Source organism: Ciconia boyciana, chromosome 3, assembly GCF_034638445.1.
Source record: "Ciconia boyciana chromosome 3, ASM3463844v1, whole genome shotgun sequence".
Taxonomy (NCBI): Eukaryota; Metazoa; Chordata; class Aves; order Ciconiiformes; family Ciconiidae; genus Ciconia; species Ciconia boyciana.
The window spans coordinates 58445524-58464767 of NC_132936.1; the positions used below are offsets into that span (position 1 = coordinate 58445524).

A 19244-nucleotide genomic window follows, 5' to 3' on the forward strand; every position below is an offset into this window, starting at 1 on the left:
GGCATGTTCTTTGAAGAAAGCTTTCCCATGCTCTGGAATTGAGCTCGCAGAACAGTTATTTTATGGAGGTCCTAATGTTTGGAATGTGAAATAGCATGAAATGGAGGCCTTTGAATAATTAAATCATTGATGTAGTATGCATTTGCTGAACTTCAGGTTAGATAAAAGCTTCTTTTCATGCCTTACTCGGTTTGATTTATGAGCCCTTCATTGCCATAATGTTCATAACTACTATGTTATGAAATCCTACTTGAAGAAACAAAATCTTCAGGAAATTGTGCTAACGATTTGTTGTATCTACTTTTTGTTTTGGAATAAAACAGTGTGAAGTTTGGATGACCAAATGAGCACATATGCTTAGGGTTTTTTACCACAGGAACTGTTTTCCCACAATTACTAACACATGGTCACAGCAAACTGCTCTAAAACTTCTATAAAGTTTTCTACCAGGCATGCTGCCCATGAAGCCTCTGTCCCTTTTTTCCCAAATCTACCATCCCTCCAAAAGCTTCAATAAAAAGATTAACTTTGCAGAAAGGCCTGAAGATCAGATAATCTGGCCTGAATTTGGAACTTGTTCTTAAGAAATGGGTTTAGACTCAGATTTTTTTTTGTCTCCTTTTTAAAGGTGGGGTTTTTTATGGCTTTAAGCATTTTAAGACTGCATTTGTTAAAGAAACTGACTGCATTTAATTGAATGCTATCTTAGCTTGTTTAAAATATACCTTTTTCAAGTTTGTAACTCTTTTCCTCATCGTATGAGAAAATAGTCTTTTAAGATACACTGAGCACTTTCATGGAGTATAGAAGATCTTGCCTAATTAGGAAAAGCCTAAACCAAGTATTCCTTATATATAAGCAAATAAGAAACGGATACCACTTCTGTGCCATTTCCATAGAAAGTTACCTTGAGGGTTAGTAATAAATGTATGTCTGAATCTTCCTTTCAAGAAAAAAAGCCATTGATCATAAACAGAAGTGGGTTTCAGTTATCATAGCTTAATTTTTAAATATACTGTGGGGAACAGTTATCATAGCTTAATTTTAAAACTTACTGCCAGTCTTTATTGTATCATTGTCTATTAGATATCCAGTGTGCTGGCTGTGCCATCTGCCTTTCCTGCAGGGCATGTGGAGAAGAGAAGAAGAAAATGATCGCTTACCCATCCAAAAAACTGAACAGTACTTGAATCAGATGCACGACAGCATAAAACTATAACTGAAAGGATATTGGCTTTGGAAGAACAATCTCTTTAGAAGCTCTCTGAAATTTCATCTACCTTGCCTGCTCTCGGCAGTTTCATCATGAACACAGAAATCTCAAAGGCTGTCCTAGGTTCAAGGAGGATTAACTTAAAGCTAGGCGTCTTAGGGCCACTTTTAATTTAAGGAGATCCTAATATGTGCTGAGTTGGTGTTGTGGATGGAGTGAGAGTGCACTTCACTTGTAAGAGAGAAGTAAAAATATAGTTTATTGATATAGAATAGGGAGTTAACAAAGTTCAGTGTGACAGTGTTTTAACAAGATTTGATGGCAAGGTACGCTTGATTATTTACTGCATAGAGGACAGGTCAGACAAAACTGTCAGGGAGACCCTCCCCATTGAGTCATGAGGTTCAGAAAAAGATCCCCTTGCTTTCTAAACTCCTTCTCAGCAAGGAGTCTAGGTGTGGCTAGATCCAGTCCTAGTCCCAGACTTGGTCAACGGTTTATGTCTAAAGGATTATATGTGCACAATCAATCCTTTATATCACTTAGCTAGGATTTCAAAGTTTAGCATGCTATTAGTCACTTACCAAGGATCTGTTGTGGCAAGGGATCTCTCAGTCTCGAGGAGTAACCTTGAGAGGCGTCCCTGCTCAAGGGGAGATCCTGGCATGCAGCCTGCTGCCATGCAGGAGAGCTCAAAGGGCTCTTGGGCTGCTCACTGTTTATGGGGGGTAAGATGATTGACTCATAGTCGTATTTACATACCAGCTGCAAATGTTAGTTTCTTCCAAACTTGACTTAAGTCAGACACTGACCAGCACTGTGGTTAGGTGGACTCATTGTCATAAATTAGCCCTTAGCTATTGTGGTGTTATCTGGCTCCCCCGAATCCACTTCGAGCTGGATGCATCCATCATGATGGCCATGGGTGGTTATCGCTTGAGCAGGGTTACAGGAAAAGGTCAGGTCGGGGGCAGGGGGGGAACACACAGTCACAGTTGGGACTCCTAGGAACACTTTCGGTGATTTAAGTGGCATAATACCTTTTTTAAAGATGGAAGGCTTGCATCAAATTTGGCTGTGAAGTGCTGTGCACTGTCTTTGATACTACAAACATTTCAGGATGCTTTACTTGTGGCCTTCTGTGCTTGTTCCAGGGGCAATATATGTGCAAGCTCAGTGACTGATTTGTCTCGTTCACAGGGATCAATATAGACAAATCAATAAAGATAACTGGATCTGAAACACAAATCACTGTGTGCCTGAGAGTTACAGGACAACTGTGTTGTTCTTGACTACGTTATCATTGCCAGAAGCTTCAAATGTCATGCACTTCAGTCAGGACAAATAGTGGTCACAAAAAGAGAAGAGTATTGCCTTAATCTGTCACCCTGCTTTTGGCTCCCTTGGCATTTTCAGTCGCTTGTTTTGCATCATGCTGTTTGTCTCAAGGAAAATCTATAGACCGATATCCCTTGGGGAATTGACTTAGGCTTTACTCAGGGTCTGATGTAACAGGAATTCACACAGGTTGCACTTCAGACTTGCAAGAGCCATAGCAACAGCCTGTAAGGAAAGCTTGGCTGTTGACCCTTGCTGTATATTCCACTAAGGGGGAAGAAAATAGAAAGTGAGAGAAGATAGGTGAAGTTCATGTCAGAAAAGTATTGTTACATGAGGACTGTTTTGTGACCTCTGTAAGTATGCTGTCAAACAAAGAGTCCCTATGCCAAATTATTTTTCTTAAACCACATCAAAACTGGACTGTCAGTGGCCAAAGCTCATTTAAGAGAGTACAGGACTGCTGCGGGACTTGCCTGCTGCTCTAGCATGAGAGGAGGAGACCAGTGATGGCTGTGATTCTAAGCATATGTGATGTCAAAATAAATAGGTAGTGATATGAACAGATAACTGGCTTTATTCCCTTGGCTTTCTGCCCAGACTTGAGGGGCTGCTACCTGTATAGCCTCTCTATGAAAGCTGTAAGAAGAGCGCGCTGGAAGGGAGATGTTCCCTGTTGGCAGCATTCTTAGTCCCCAAGCACTAGGTCTTAGTTGGAACTCCTGCATGTGCGGGGACTGTGGGCCCTAGGGAGGGGGAACAAGGTTGGGGAGGAACAGCATCTGCTGGGGCTCGAGGGGTTAGTTGAGGGATATGGGAAGAGATCTGTTCTTTCTGAACTACCAACATTTCCCAATACCCAAAAAGTTTTACAGTGTTATGTTTTTTTCTGATGAGGGAAGGGTAAGAACTGTCTTGTGAAAGATTTAAATAGCTTGACCTGTCTCAGAACTGATAATTACCAGATTCTGCAAGCTGAATGGAGGAAAAGTTTACTGCAGAGTGGAAAAAGATGATTGATAGCGCGGCTCATGAAGATACTGGGAAGTACAATAGCCTTGGGTTAAAGACTGGTGAGTTCTACAATTGCTGACTTGTAAAATAATGTAACAGGAAGCTTTATGAACATAGGCAAGCAATTACCTTGTGCTCAGACCTTGTAAGATAATAAAAAAATAATTGAAGGGTTACTTGAGTTGTACATTGCTAACATTTTATGCTAATTTATTAAATTAATAACTTCCAGTTCTTAAGCCTTAAGGCTGAAAGAAATTTTTTTTTTTCCTAAACTGAGGCTTAGCAACAAAGGTTAAAAGACTTCCCTCAACTGTAAGATGCTGGAAATCGAGTTATATAATGGTCTTTCTCACCAAGATGGTGTTCAATCTACTAGTGAAACGCAAAAAATTAAGTCCATGGTTCCACTTCTGTCTGAGCAAAAGATAGTGATATAGCATTTTACCTTTAGAAACAATTCAGCATTTACAAGCACAATTTGAAATACTGTCCAACAATTCTGCAAATCAACTCCTATTTTCAAATGTATATTGTAAACAAAAAATGTAAGGTGGAGAGCAATACTGTGTCCATATTAAATCACAACCATATTCTCTCTGCTTATCTAGCATTTCTAGCTAGTTAAGTGGAACCTGGTAGGAGTTTGCTGCATACATGCCAGGATGAAAAATTGCTTGGACAATTACTGTAAACTTGTGCTTAAATTTAAAACGCATTCTTTTAAGTTTTATCATTCCAAACACTGACCCTGACAAGCTAAGCCATAAACTGAGTAACTGACTTCTCCCCTCAGGAATGGTCTAGCGAGTGTCAGTCAATGAGTTTGTTACAGGCTGTTGTAGCCTGCTAATGCTATGAGAAGAGAGAAGCTGTGTGTTACACAGCCTGAAATGGAAATATTTAAATTCATTTTCCTGAAGGCTACCAGGCTAAAGGTTCTCAATTTTTTTCCTGTGCCATTGTGCTTTATTCTCACTGCAAACTGAAGCAGATCAAGCTGACCTTGATTCTGAGACTTTTTTGAGAACTCTCAACAAAATAAAACACCGGTAACACTGTCAATTGATGAGGATTTGTTGTGAAAATATTAGTTTTAGTTCCGTAGAACAATTTCTTTACAATTATTTGCAATTAAGTTTGTGATTAAGCTTTGCAAAATACTTGGTAAAGTATGGAAAGAATTTCATTTTATTGCATTTTACCATTCATTAGGCTAACTATTTTCCTAGAGATAGCCTTTTGATTTAAATTGGTTTTTCAGAGTCTCTGTAGCCAATAGGTCTGAAATCTAAACACAACTTGCCTTGGAGAGAGGTCTCCTTAGGGACTGCCTGACTTTTTTTCTAGAGAGTTAGCTTGGATACTTCTGTTGTGCATATGCTTATATCATTATATGTTATTTTTCTTAGATCATGTATATAAAGATTTACTGTACTATGTGTGCCTGTGTTTTTTCAGCTGACTAGCTATTTCTTAACCTTTCTACTAGACCTTTCCAAAAACATAGGATTGGGTAGTCTTTAAAAAGGCACATTCTCTGCACCTGTAATTTGCTGCTGAGACCTTGCCAACCTGTTCTGCTGCCCTCCCTGGATCCCAGTGACAGGCAAGAGCAGACTGCTGAGAGATAACTAGCAGCAGAAGTGACTGTTTCAACTAGCTTTTTAAAACCTGAACAATTTTATATTTATTTTCATTGAAAATGTCATCAAACTGAGGAACTTGAAAACCTGGAAGTCAGATTTATTTTTTATTTTATTACTGCAACCATGAGAAGCTTGAGGATGATAGGTGAGGCGTCTCTAGCTATGCTTACATTGGAAGTCAAGGAGTAGGTCAAAGGGGATGGTGCTGAGGCTCTAGCCACAGTCTTCATCTCCACTACGTTTGATACTTTCTGAACGGAAGAGACTGCCTAATCTTTCTTCAGCTGAGGGATACCCCTAAGGAAGTAATACTGTCTTCAACATTCTATTAACACATGGTGTATAGGGGCTCATTCTGTCATGTGTATAGGGCCGCGGGGGCGGGGCAGGAGACTGATGGACATCTTAGCAGATGCTGTCACAGCGGCTGCAGACCTCTGCGTGCCCTGATGCTGAGGAGCCCAGTACCTGCAATTACGGCTACCTGCTCTGTCCTGCGTGACCTCTGAAGACAGAGGAAAGCCTTTCCCTAGAGGCTGCAGACCGAGAGCTCTCCTCAGTCCCCCGCCGTCTCCGTCAGCTGTTCCTCAGCCTCGTGCCACGAGCCCGGTGCCCCGGCGGGAACGGGCGCCCTGCCCACCGCGTGGCCCCACCCCCACGGGAGACACACGCCCCCATTGGCCCTGGCTCCTCCACATTTGCATGGGCGGGACCCACCCGCCTCCGTCCGCCCTCTCCACGCGCCGTCCCTGCCGGCGGGCGGCCGGGCCCGCGCTGTTGTGGCACGTGAGGGTGGCGCACGTGGGGCCGTTATGTAAAGCGCAGGGGGAAGGGGAGGGGCGGCGGCTGCCCGGCACGCACGCGCACGTGCGGCGGGCCGCTGCGCATGCGGGGGCCGCTCGGTGCGCAGGCGCGCGCGAGGAGGGGCGGGGGAAGGCTGGGCTGGCTCTCCTCCCCCTGCGCCCCTCCCCCGGCCAGACGGCGGAGGCTCCCGAGCGACAATGAAGCAGCAGCAGCCGCAGCCCCCGCAGCCCCAGCCCCAGCCGCCGCCCTCCGCCAGCGCGGGGGTCCCGGCCTTCCTCAGCAAGCTGTGGGCGCTGGTGGGCGAGGCCCCCAGCAACCAGCTCATCACCTGGAGCCAGGTGCGGCGCGCGCCAGCCGCGGCGGTTGGCCGCCCCGCCCGCGTGCGCGGGGCGGCGGGAGGTGCCCCCCCCACCCCTCCTCCGGCGGTGCCCGGCAGCACCTCCCGCGCCCGGCGGGCACCCGGGGCCTGCTGGGGAGGGAGGGCGGGCCGGGCGGTGGGCCTTCCGCGGGGCCCGCGGCGTCGGGGCGGGCGGGGAGCCGCGGGCCTCGGCGCGCGTAGGGAGGGCGGAAAAACCGGGCACGCGCGCTCCGCTTGGTCGGGCTCCCCTCAGCCGACCCGGGGGAGCGTCCCCCGGCCGAGACCGGCGTGCGGCTGCTCTGGGCTTCCCCTGCGCCGCGGGGCTCAGGGCCGTCGCAGGTCTCCCAGCCCGGGCGGGGCTGCTGGGGAGAAGCCGGTTCGCCTCGCCGGCCCTCGACCGCTGCCTCGTCTCCCGCTGCGGGTACCTGGGGAGTACGAGTGCCGGTGCCCACCGGGGGGAGGCGGTCGGCGGGCGCCGAGGAGCTTGGGGAGGAGGGCAGGGGTCCGGGACCGGTCGGGTTTTGCGGTGCGGTGACACGCAGTTTTTATTAAGCCGTAGTACGGGACACGCAGGGCTGCGGTGGGATTTTCCACCGCGGGTTGGCGAGTTCCTAAATAACAGGGCTCGCCTCCAGTGAGCTGGGGGCTGCGTGACAGCGTCCTGCTCCGGGGTAAAAGAAGATGGGGAAATGGGGGTCTTCGCGTCTCCTGTAGGCGAAGCGCGCAGGACCGCTGTTCCCCCGTGTGACACCACCGGCCCGGATCTAGCGGCGTCTGTCGCGGGGCTGGCCGGGGCCGGGGGCTGCCGCGCCGCCGTGTGCCGCCCGCAGGGGCGGCGGGGCCGGCTGGGAGCGGCGCGCGCTCATTGGCGGGCGGCCACGTGGGGCCGGCAACTGTTGCGCTCGGGTGGCGTCTTCCCGGGTGTTGTGTCCACCTGCTGGAGCGGGCACCCCCCCCCCCCCACCCCATCCCGGCCGTGTGCTGGGAGGGGATGGATCACGGGCGTCCCTCTGGAGAAGGTCAAACTGGATACCCGTCAGTAGCGACGGGGGGGACACAGGCGTTGATCTGCCTCTGCTTATTTCAGTAACTGAAGTCCCTTTCCTGGGAACTCCAGGTTAAACGTGTACAGTGGCTGTGTTGATATACATCTACTCTGATTGTTTTTAAAAAAAGTGGAAAACCTGAGTTGGGTGTCCTTTTATCTTGAATCCTTTATATTCAAGTGCAGGCTGTTGTAGTGAATAATAAAGAAGCATTATCATAGCACAAAGTTTGTAAGTACCTTAAAATATCGGAAGGCAGGAAGTAACCACCTTCTCACAATGTAGTGAAGGGCTGGTAAGTTCGCTGCAGTAAGCATCTTAACTCTTGAGGTAAATGCTAAGCAGTTTTTTTTAATAATAACTTCATTTTTCTCTATATCTTAGACGCTGTTAAAATAATTTATATTTAAAAAATCCTGTTCTCAAACTGTATCAACATCTTCAAGTGGTGTTGAGATGGCATCTCTCAGATGAATTTATTCTAAATGCTCAAGCAATGATGAAGTGTCTTAAACATTTTACTGGTAATGAATTACCAGTAACTTCAGCCAAAACTTCCTGAAGAAGGAAGCAAGTAGACTTAGTAGATTACGGCAGCTTTTCCTTCTAACTTTTTTTTCTTTTTTCTGGAAGAGAGATGCTAAGGGCTATATGAAGATTCAGATGTTTAGCTTAAGAAGTGCCGGTTTTGCCACCTTACACTTTTAATGGAGACTTTCCAAATTCATTGCTTGTGTTTATCTCAAGTAAGCACACCAAGGCTATTATTAGGTATCCTTGTATTATTTTCTTAATTAAAAATAAAGACTAATTGTTTGAGATTCTGCAAGGCTGTTTGTGGAAGGAAGATCCACTAATCAGAGTTGATGTTATCAGCATCCAGCAGTTCTTATGTGAGAGAAGGTATTGGGATCACCTGATACACAAGTGGTGACATCTTTTAAAAATACACTATGTCAATGTTATGGGCTACAGAAAGTGTACCGAGTGTAACAGGGGAGGAAGAGTACAGTTACTATAATATTTCACTTTCCTCCTATACAAATCCATAGCCTTACGCTGTAAGGATAAACACCATCTGAAACCAAACAGCCAAATTTTGTCTCCCTGCATACATATCTCGGTGAAGCCACAGGTATGTGTTGTCCATGGAAACACATACAAGGAGTACCAGGTGAAGTACTTGGAAGATTGCTGTATGCTGCAGTCAGTAATGCTAGGACTTGAAAACTGTATTTAGCTATGTAGTAGTGCTTCAGTGCGTTCAAGTCAGGCCTTAACGTCTGTAGAGCTTTGCTGTAAACGACTGTCAGGGCAACAAGAACTAGTAGATGTGTTTCCCAGATTTTTCTGCGCTAGACCTGAACAATGTCGAAGTGACATTAAAGTGAGGTGGCACATGAAAGCTGTCTGTTGGCATCACAGGTCACTGTAGTGCTGCTTGTTTCAGTACCTTCAGCTGGTGAGGTTCATTAATGCATTGGCTAAAATGGTCTGCTCCTGCTCTTTCCTTTGCTTTCCCTTTTCCTTCCACAGACTGATTCTCAGCAGGAGGTAGGTAGGCATTACTGGGAAGTTTTCATCTTCCTACCCTCCTCTCAGTCCTAAGCTCCTAGGCTCATCCAGTGGTGAGCCATTTATAAATCCTGTTTCTGACAGTCCTTGATGGTTTGTCAGAAACAAGCTCTTGGGCAAGGATCTTCACATGGTCTCATGGTTGGCTCTTCAAGCTTCTTGGCATCATAGAACTGCTGGCATTTGGGGGTAAGAAACATGTGTCACTCGTTGAACTAAAGGGCTTCTAAGAAGATGCAGTATCAGTGTTGACATTTGTCGAAGATGGTAAGCTTCTCATTAAATACAGGGCATGAGTACTGTGGATGTACAGACAAAACCTAAACCATTTTGAAGTAGCTAATTTGGATTCAGCCAATTATTTGTCCTTTAGTTAATGGAGCACAGTCACTGAAGAACAAAGAGCTGAGCCTTCTATTTTAGTCAGAGCCTGTGGATGAAATAAAAGATCCGTCCTCCCTCACAATTGGCATCCCAGGAGGAGGGGGATATTGCCTTGCGTGGTTACCTTTTTGGTAACTCCAAAACCCAGTGGACACCCTCGGCTCTTTGACGGCTCCATCTGCTCTACAAGTCTTATCAAACTAATCGTGCTTTTATACTGGAAAGCAGAAGGGACTCTCAGCTGGTTGTTGTATTTTTTTCCCTTGCACAGTCTCTTTGTTAGATTTCCCAATACTTTGAAGCTACATACAAAATTGATTATATTGTCCTGTAGTGAAACTGTGGTAATTGTTGGTAAACAATTAATTCATTTCTTGAGGAAGCAACGAGTAACGATAGAGATGTTCCCCTTCAGATATGGATAGCAACGTAAATTGATAATACTCTGTTGCTTTGCAACTGCAGGGTTTGTACACTTTTTGTTGTGGAAAATTGTAGGCAAGCAGATCAGTTACGTACTGCATGCACAAAGGAAACATTCCTATCTGGTGATTAATTCTAAAAGCCCAGCATGTTTTCTACAATGGTCTTTAAGTAGCTTAATGTGTCTTTCTCATTTTAGAATGGCCAGAGTTTCTTGGTGTTGGATGAACAGAGATTTGCAAAAGAGATTCTTCCCAAGTACTTCAAGCACAACAACATGGCAAGCTTTGTCAGACAGTTAAACATGTGTAAGTTCTTGGTTTTTTGCTTTCTAGTATACTTCTAGATCCTATACATGTTTAGTTACAGACAATTTCCTTTGAGCAGTGGCCCTGTGTTGTCTGCAACTAGGATACTGTCTCATCCTCAAAAATGATATCACGATAGTTGAAACAGCGTAGTTCAAATTTCTTAATGTGGGTTTTGAGAGGTTTTTTTTTTATTTTTTCTGTTTCTTTTTTTAAAGATGGCTTCCGTAAAGTTGTCCATGTTGATTCTGGGATTGTCAAACAGGAGAGAGATGGTCCAGTAGAGTTTCAGCACCCGTATTTTAAGCAGGGCCGGGAGGACTTGTTGGAACACATTAAAAGGAAGGTTAGTGAAAACTCAGTATGTGGAAAACCTGTACTAGTAAGTATGAATGAATAACAAGGTTCACGTCAAGTTTAATTGCAGGATTGTGAGAGCAAATACGTTTGGAGTTTGAGGAAGCAAAATGCGCTGCTCTTGTATATACCTTAACTTGTTTAAAGATATTTTGGGGATTTGACTAGGCTCCTTTATCTAACCTGCTTTGCTGTCATTATAGTAAGTTTCACAGGTGGCAAAAATAAGTGAGTTATGCGAATATGACATTTTGCAACTGGGTATTAGAAGAAGTGCAGAGCATGCTTTGACTTTACCATCAGTAATATAACAATCTGCTTGTTTATGTAGCTTGTTTCAGAACAAAGCTACTGTAAGCATTAAACTTTCCGCCAAAGAGAACAGGGGGCAAACCTATAAACATGTTTGTTATGCTGCTAAAAGTGATTCTGAAATGTGCTCTGCTGTTATTGTGAGTCAGGTGAATATAGATATTGAATAGAAATATGGCAAGTTAAACTGTGATGAGAGGGATGTACTTACTAACATTTGGTTATTGTGAAGCAGTTGCGGTGAAGTAGAGTGCTTAGGAGAATGCCTGAAGAATCTGAATGTACACAAATGTTTGTAACAACTAAAGCTAATGTGGTGACAGCTGTAAGAGGACATTTCTGTGTGTTTCTGTATTTTTTTTATTTGATGCTTGTTTTATTATTAACTTAAATGCGTAGTTTATCAACACTAGAAGAAAATATACTTGATCACCAAAAGAAAATAATAGTTAACAATGAGTAAAGGAAAGTATTGTTTCTGGATTCTAATCTTTTAAAGGTTTCTTCTTCGAGACCTGAAGAAAACAAGATACGTCAGGAAGATCTCTCCAAAATAATCAGTAGTGCTCAAAAGGTGCAAATTAAACAAGAGACTATTGAATCTCGATTGTCTGCTTTGAAGAGGTAAGTCGGTCCATCAGCAACTGATCCTTAAAATTCAGTAATTCTGATAATAGATACTGGACAAAGACCTAATTTTAGGTGTCTCTTGATTTCTTATTGCCTAACTTTAAATATTGCTTTAGGAAAATAAATTTCAATAAAAGAATTGCATTAAAAATTGAATATTCTGATACGGCTAAAAGTAATAGGCAATGTTGGTGTTTGAAGAACTGTCTAGTAGCGGGCAATTAAATAACGCCTTTAATAATAGTTCCATAATGCTGCTGAGGCTGAATATTCAGCTCAGCTCTTAGCATAAAGTATGCTGTTTTACATCTTCAGGTTTGAAGTAGTTACTGTGTTTAGTTTGAGGCAGAGTTTGGTTTGTGCTAATTGCTTATTATACTTTCTTACTACAATTAATGGCTTTTGCTCATTGCTTTTTATTTTCCTATTGTCTTCATTCCCTCACTGCTAAAAATTGCAGAAGAGTTAATGCCTATGAAAATCTGTTTAGACATGTAATCTAGAAATTCATTAGTTACCTCAGTGACAGGCACAGAATCTAAAATCCAAATGTAAATAGAGTATTTTTAGAATTGTATTATTACCTATTTAGTAATGACAATTTCTTCTCAGCAATGAGAGGGATTTGTGTCACAAATTACTTAGTCCTTTAGCATATGTACATACAGACAGGATATATGAGCATGAGCTTATGCACTGTAAGTCACAGCACCTCAACAGTAATTCTGTCTCAGGACTCCTTAACTTACATTAACTTGAGAATGTAAATGATTGTGTACCTCTGTGGCAGAGGTCACTGATTAGTTCAAGTTTTAAGAAGTAAATGCTTTCATTTCTGGTCTTCAGTTGTAATTACTTGAGTGGTAGAATATTCAGAGGCAAACTTATTTTGTCTAGGAAGAGTCTTTATTAGAATCTGGCCAGTCTAGAGTACAAACGTTCATATTCAGCCTTTTCAAATCATAGACGAATTTGGGTTGAAAGGAACCTCAGAAGGCCATCAGGTCCAAACCCCTGCCCAGAGCAGGGCTGACTTTGGCTTAAATGACATCCAGTGACTAACGACCTGACAATTTGTAGAGATGAGAAGATAGAATGGTTGGTCTTTGACATCCATGTTGTTGTCCCATGAATTTAAAATGATTGAGGTAGAAACTGGAGCTAAATCAGAAGACCTAGTCCTACAAGACATGTTAATAAAGCTGGTGAGAAATTGAGAAAGTTCAGAATCGCTGACCTCAGTTGTTAAATTTGTGATGGAACTGTACTGTTAAATTGTATGTTGGACATAGGAGCAGTTTGAGGAGTGAGTAAAAAGCTTCATCACGCTGCTTATAAACACCTGTTTCTGAAAACTTTGCTTAAGGTTTCCTAAAAACCCAAACACCAGTGGAGGGATTTTCCTCCTTTTTTTGGCATACATCTGTGTTGAAAACTAAACTGCAAAAGAGAGGAGGATGGTACATTGTCTTTCCTTATTCATTGAAGGTTTCAGTATTCATTATCTACCTCTTAATATGCTTTATGCTGTTGGAAACAACGAGGTTCATGGATACGATAACAAGGGCCACTTCACAGCAGATTTTATACTGTCTCAGTAACTGGACTCCTGTTGAGTACTGGAACAACCAAGGATTGTAAAATAGCAGTGTTTCATGAAAACTGCCATCTCTGCTGTGCTTCTATTATTTTTTAGCACCTAACATGCCCCTTTACTGGAGCTAATAGAGGCAACTGTTAGGATGACCTACAGCTGCACATGTGACTTGAGAGCTTGTTCTGTAAAGATGCTTTCAAGGTGGATGTACTGTGGCTGACAGGTGGCTTGCATCTAGCAAGAGGTGTGTGAGGGAGGACAAACAGGCTTGATACAGATGAAGAACTCTGGTTTTTAGTGGTGAGAGAAAACTGCATTCTTACACTGTTTGGTCCTTCGCTGCTGCCAGAAACCAGTTGTATGCTTGCCTTTTTTTTTTTTAATTAATTCTTTAGGTTTTAATTACTAGAAGGAAGAGGAGAAGGTAACTTTGTTATGGGAAAGGAAACAAAATAGTTAATTTTTAAATGCTGAATATAATAAGTCTTGCCAAATTTGGGATTTTTTTTAATTTTTTTTTTTTAAGGGGGCTGGAAATTCTCTGCAGGCTATTTGTTGTGTTTGGGTCTCCATTTTATAATTATTTGCCAAGGCTGCTGACTGTGTGACTTACACACACACACACCCCCAATCTAAAAACACATTTCAAAGAACTTTAATGAAGCCAAATAATCTTTAACAAAAATGATTAATGTAAATATTTTAAAACTTAATTTTAGTTTGACTTTTAAATCATCCTTTTCAAACAGGGAGAATGAATCCCTTTGGAGGGAAGTGGCAGAACTGAGAGCAAAACACTTACAGCAACAGCAAGTTATTCGGAAGGTAAGGCTTCATTCAAGTGTCATATGTGGATGAGTAAGTGCTTCTGAACTAGGAATACTGTGCCACATGTTACCTTACTTTGCGCTCACTCTTTTTTTTGTGCTGTATGAAATGTCTTTTTAATAGAAAAAACAACAGGGTGGTGTATGGTGAACAAATCTTTGTGAAACAAACATTCATTGTATTTCACCGCATAAGCAGAAGATAAGGCCAAACTCTTGTAAACACTTTCAAAGAAAGAGGTTCAAGAACATCATACATCATTCATTGAGGTACCCTTAAAATGGTCCATCCATTTTTTTATTACTTCAGGAAGTGGATGACTAATATTCTGTGTTGGATGATTTCAGGAAAAATTCTCTCACTGCAAGAATTACAAAGTTCTGTATTGGAAATTCACTACTGTCCCACTTAACTTCAGAAATATAGTCAGTGAATCCAGTTATCAGAAGAATAGATTATTGAGTGGAACCCACTGATAATATGTTAGCTTAGCTTAGTTTAACAGTTAGATCTATGATCTACCAAACCTGATGTAAATACAAAGAGTTTACAATTTATTTTTTTTTTAATGTATCAGAAACAGCAACACTGAAAGCAGCCTTGTAGGAGAGACTTACTGATTTATTTTTTTCCAGTTTGTTCAAACCAGACACGTACATTTAATCCTTAAATTTAAAACATAAGGGAACAAAGTCTAACATTTCAAAAGGAAAGGCAGCTGATGAATACTGTTAAGTGTACATGTAATTTTTTCTGAATCTGACAAAAATGCCTTTCACCAGAACCAGTATTTACAGGTACAGGTTATGTATACAGTCAACATCCCTATGTGCCTTCTGTCATTGCTTATTAGAGTTCTTCTAATAGTTTGAGTTACTGGATGTTTTTCTGTGTACTACATGATGTAGCGTAAAAGTCTACTCTTACTGCCTGCTATGTGAAAAGCCTTTCTCAGACAACTGAATAACTCTATTCTTTTTAGATATTACCAGCAGTGTTTTCTATTCTACCACGATTTTTAACTTTTATGAACAGTTCTATATGAGAGTTAGTACACAAAATAAGTGATCTTCTGTTTATATATAGATTTTATTATTGAAGTCTTCTGCTATAAGGTATCTTGGTACTCTGAGAGAAACAATTGCAGAGTAGAGCGACTAACGGTAGTGTTCTTTTCCTTACAGATTGTACAATTTATTGTAACCTTGGTGCAGAATAACCAACTAGTGAGCCTAAAACGCAAGAGGTAAATATGGTCTTGAAAACATGCTGTCCAGTCGATATACTGACATGTTTTGTTGACCAAAACCAAAGAATTGGTTTTGAGATGGCTTTCTTCCTTTACTCTTTCTGATTTAGGCCTCTACTTCTGAACACTAATGGACCTACAAAGTCAAATGTATTTCAACAAATTGTGAAAGAACCAGCTGACAGTAACCACCATGTAAGTTTTCATTTATGGATACTCTTTGTTATGATGAAGGAAGGAGTGGAGAGGAGCAGACTGATCAAGTAGCTTGTCTTATGGGGAATAAAACATAGCTGTGTACTGAGAGTTATCAACTTCTAGAAGCGATATGCTATGTTGTGTTTCCTTCAGAAGCCAAGTGTGTTGATAATCACCATTCACTTTTCAATATAAGCATGTATAAACCAGTTACCTGTGTATTAAATACAGCTTGATGTGATCCTACTGAAAGCAGTTTGCTTTTAATAATAGTACTGTTAGAAATAGCATGTGTATGTTGTGTTGTTATGTCTGGGAGTTAGATGCCGCTAGCCCCATACAGGGACAAGGATCCAGCATGTTGCTCTGCAAGGCAGCATCAAACCCAGCAAAATCATGTCAAGTTCCTGTGCCATTTGAATGTGTCACACCACTGGAAGTTATTTTCTGCTGTCCAAATAATGGTTGGTGGGGGAGTCATTAGAATGAGTGCTGTAGCGTGGTACTAGAATTAATAACTTTATAACAAAGTACTTTTTAAACAGCAGTCATGGTTTTAATATTTTTTAGTTCCTGTGTAGTCCTGTTGTTGCAGCTTTTTTGTTGCTTTTGCTGACAGTGCTAGTGTATTTGTATTTCTATGCCTGTAGAATTTGCCAAACATTTTTTTCTGTAGCTGCTATTCTCCAGCTTGTTCATTTATTTGTATGTTTTTTCTATTAAATGTAGATCTATAGAAACAGCTTGTAATCTCCAAGGTGTAGGAAAGCTCTTACACGTCTTTAGAATTGAAGCATTGTAAGATACAATGATAACTGTCAGAATGCTGAAGCTCATTGTCCTTCTGTCCCCTGACTCTTTTTAAAATAATTCTCAGGTACCTCTCAACAGAAATGAGGGCTTAAAACAAAGGGAACAGATTTCAGATGACATCATTATTTATGATGTCACTGAGGATGTGGGTGATGAAGAAAATCCCATGGGTGATGAAGAAAATCTTCCCATTACACCAGAAGCAAATGAAGATACCACTTCAGATTCTTCCAAGTAAGAAGTCTCTGGAAGTCTGTATAGATGAATGGCTTTCAGTGTTGTGTAATATGCAATAATTCAGATGTCTTAGATATTTTTTTTTTTAATGAAGTGGTCAGAATTATTCAGTACTCCTGCACATATAGAAGCTTCATCTGTGAATTCACACTAGGTTCTGATTTATTGACCTCTGGATTTGTTCCAAATAGTTAATTGGCTTTTGGAGTTTTAATATACAGATGATAGAAACTAGTGAGAAGCAATCTGTATTATTGCACTCTTGTTAAATATACTACTTGTCAAAAGACAAGTAAGCGATGTCTTCTTACTTTTGGTTATGAATACAGACAGGAATGACTTCCCTTGTTTTTATAGATTTTTTTATGGAGAATAATTTGCATGTGCCTGTTTGTCAGGCATTGGTGTGGTCTTTGAACTTTATTAAGCCAGTTAATTTCAGAGGGTTTTTTTGAATCCCGTGTTTTGTGACTGTGTTCCTTCCTTCATCTTTCAGCTATGAGCAGTTGAAACTTGGTCCAGGGATTGAGATACAACTCTCTTCCTGAGTTGCATTGTATTGATAGGGCCTGTATTATGCCTCAAGGAATAAAACTTAGATATTTCTAGCTTATACTTGAACTAGTACCATTGTTCTTGTTCAGCTGATGTCTGGGAATACATTCTCTGATAGAAAAGCTTCATGAAGATAAGGCTGTGATAGAGAGGCAGCACAACTAACAGCTACTTAAGAAAACCAGAATATGGATGAAAGCAAATTATTTGAGACTCTTTCTGGGTTTTTAGGCTGCCTTCCTAGTATACATAACAAGGTTAATTAACTACAACACTGTTGACAGAGATCGTTTATGTTATGGAAGCTCCAGAGTTGATTCTGTTCGACAGGAAAGATGCAAAATATATATTGTCTGTCTGGTTTGATGGCCTCATATGCTTTGGTCCACTGTGTACATACTTTACATTTATATGTGAGCTTATAGTTGTTCTAATGCAAAAAATATCAGTGTTCCTATATCTTTTTAGTAGTTATTATTGTAGTCTAGCACGTCAGTGTCTGCTAGCTGAGCTGCATTAACTGTATTGAGCATTACAGCACCATATCAGTGGAAAATAGATATTTAGAGTATCTTGCTGTATTTTGTATTAAAAAGCAGTAGGAAAGTTTACTTCCTTATAGTAGCATGACTAAAATGAGAAGTAACTAAACCTGTGGAATAGTACCAATTTAAATGAGCGTATGAAATGCTTTAATTAATTTGTCTCATATTACAGCTGTAGTCATTCTCCCGATATTGTAATTGTGGAAGATGATAACGAAGAAGAATATGCCCCTGTAATTCAAGGGGATAAAAGCACAGAATCAGTTGCTGTCCCAGCTAATGATCCCCTCAGCCCTGTCAGTGACAGTACAAGCCCACTTATGTCAAGTGCTGTACAGCTGAATAACCAGTCAACTTTAACTGCAGAAGATCCGGTCTCAATGATGGATTCCATACTCAATGAGAATGGAGTAATTTCACAGAATATAAATCTTCTTGGAAAGTGAGTAGCCTGGTCTTTTGTTTTTTTCACGTATTAGAACTGTTTGACTGAAATAAAAAGAACTGAATAGTAGTTTCTATTGAGAACTTCAAATTTATAGGTCACCTTTATTCTAGCTGGTTTCTAAAGATCCTTCTATTTTAAGTATTTTAAGATGGGACCTCTGATTTTCATAGTGAAGCGAGTGAGTTAGGGTGCATAATCTGACAGTATAATGTTATGGATATCATTGTTTAAACTGTCAGGATTTATCTGCGTAGCTCTTGCAGGTGGTTGGGACCCATTAGGGCTACCTGGATGCAAGAATCGCATCTCTGCTAATGTCACGTCATGGTGTTATGTTGATGTGGTATCTGTTTCAGAGCACTTGTCTGCTTTACTTGGGTTCTCCTCTAAAGAGGTTAAAAGTTTTCATTTTTTTTTTTTCCAGAGGTTGTTTATAATGAAAGACTTAGTTCATTCTAGTTCTGGTGAAGATTTTTAGATGCATGTAGTACATCTGTGTAAAGCTTAATTCTGGATTTCTCTTCCTTTTGTTAAGGGATACAGCAATAAAATATTGTTTGTCTTCTAGAGTTGAACTTCTGGATTATCTCGACAGTATCGACTGCAGTTTAGAGGACTTCCAAGCTATGTTATCAGGACGACAGTTCAGCATAGATCCAGATCTCCTGGTTGATGTAATTTGCACTGTTTATTTTAAGTATTTTGGTAATACACTACAGAAAATACTTGTGTGCATTGTTACTGTTTAAAATAGATTTAAAACACAACAGGTTGGGGGTTTTTTTTGCCTTTCTTCCCTTTAAAAAAGGAAAGTTATAAATATTTGTGAATATGTGTTTCTGGGGCACTGGTATAATTCTCAGTGCTATGCCACTGCTCAAGTGAATGCTTAAGTTTTTGATTGAAGAATGGCTTTCTTAATGAAATAATGCTTATATTTGTTGCTACATGAACTCAGACACCAATTAGATTGATACCCTTGTTTTGAAATGGCCCAGCACATCATCTGTGGTCTTCTTAATGAACTGGGGTTAAAAAGGTTCTTGGCATTTATTTTACAAGTTTCTCTGCCATTTTAGGTTATTTCTTAGGAGTATATGTATGTTCTCAATTTCTCTTCAGATTTATGTCAAGTAGAATGGTCTAGGTTGGAAGGGACCTGTGCATCTCATCTAGTCCAGCCCCCTTGCTCAAAGCAGGGCCAGCTTGAAAGTTGGACTATGTTGCTCAGGACCTTCTTGACTCAAATTCTGAAATATCCAAAGATGGGAGATTCCACAGCCTCTCGGGTGCCTGTTCCAGTGCTTGACTCTTTTTTTTTTTTTTTTGGTGAAGAATTTCCTTATGACAGTCATAATTTTCC

General features: G+C 41.2%; 1 protein-coding gene across 2 annotated transcripts in view; it reads left to right on the forward strand.

Moving 5' to 3' along the window:
* HSF2 (heat shock transcription factor 2) overlaps positions 1 to 19244 on the forward strand; it is a 47442-nt gene that overhangs the window by 25150 nt on the left and 3048 nt on the right. Inside the window, exons 1-10 of one of the 2 annotated variants that reach the window (XM_072855773.1) lie at positions 6118 to 6356; positions 10004 to 10112; positions 10331 to 10458; positions 11281 to 11405; positions 13758 to 13833; positions 15021 to 15082; positions 15196 to 15280; positions 16161 to 16330; positions 17606 to 17875; positions 18450 to 18555. In XM_072855773.1, the coding sequence (XP_072711874.1) occupies positions 6216 to 6356; positions 10004 to 10112; positions 10331 to 10458; positions 11281 to 11405; positions 13758 to 13833; positions 15021 to 15082; positions 15196 to 15280; positions 16161 to 16330; positions 17606 to 17875; positions 18450 to 18555 (1272 nt within the window). In that variant the 5' untranslated portion in view covers positions 6118 to 6215. Of the gene's footprint in view, positions 1 to 6117; positions 6357 to 10003; positions 10113 to 10330; positions 10459 to 11280; positions 11406 to 13757; positions 13834 to 15020; positions 15083 to 15195; positions 15281 to 16160; positions 16331 to 17605; positions 17876 to 18449; positions 18556 to 19244 lie in introns of those variants that run through there. The other variant, XM_072855774.1, reaches the window with a different exon arrangement.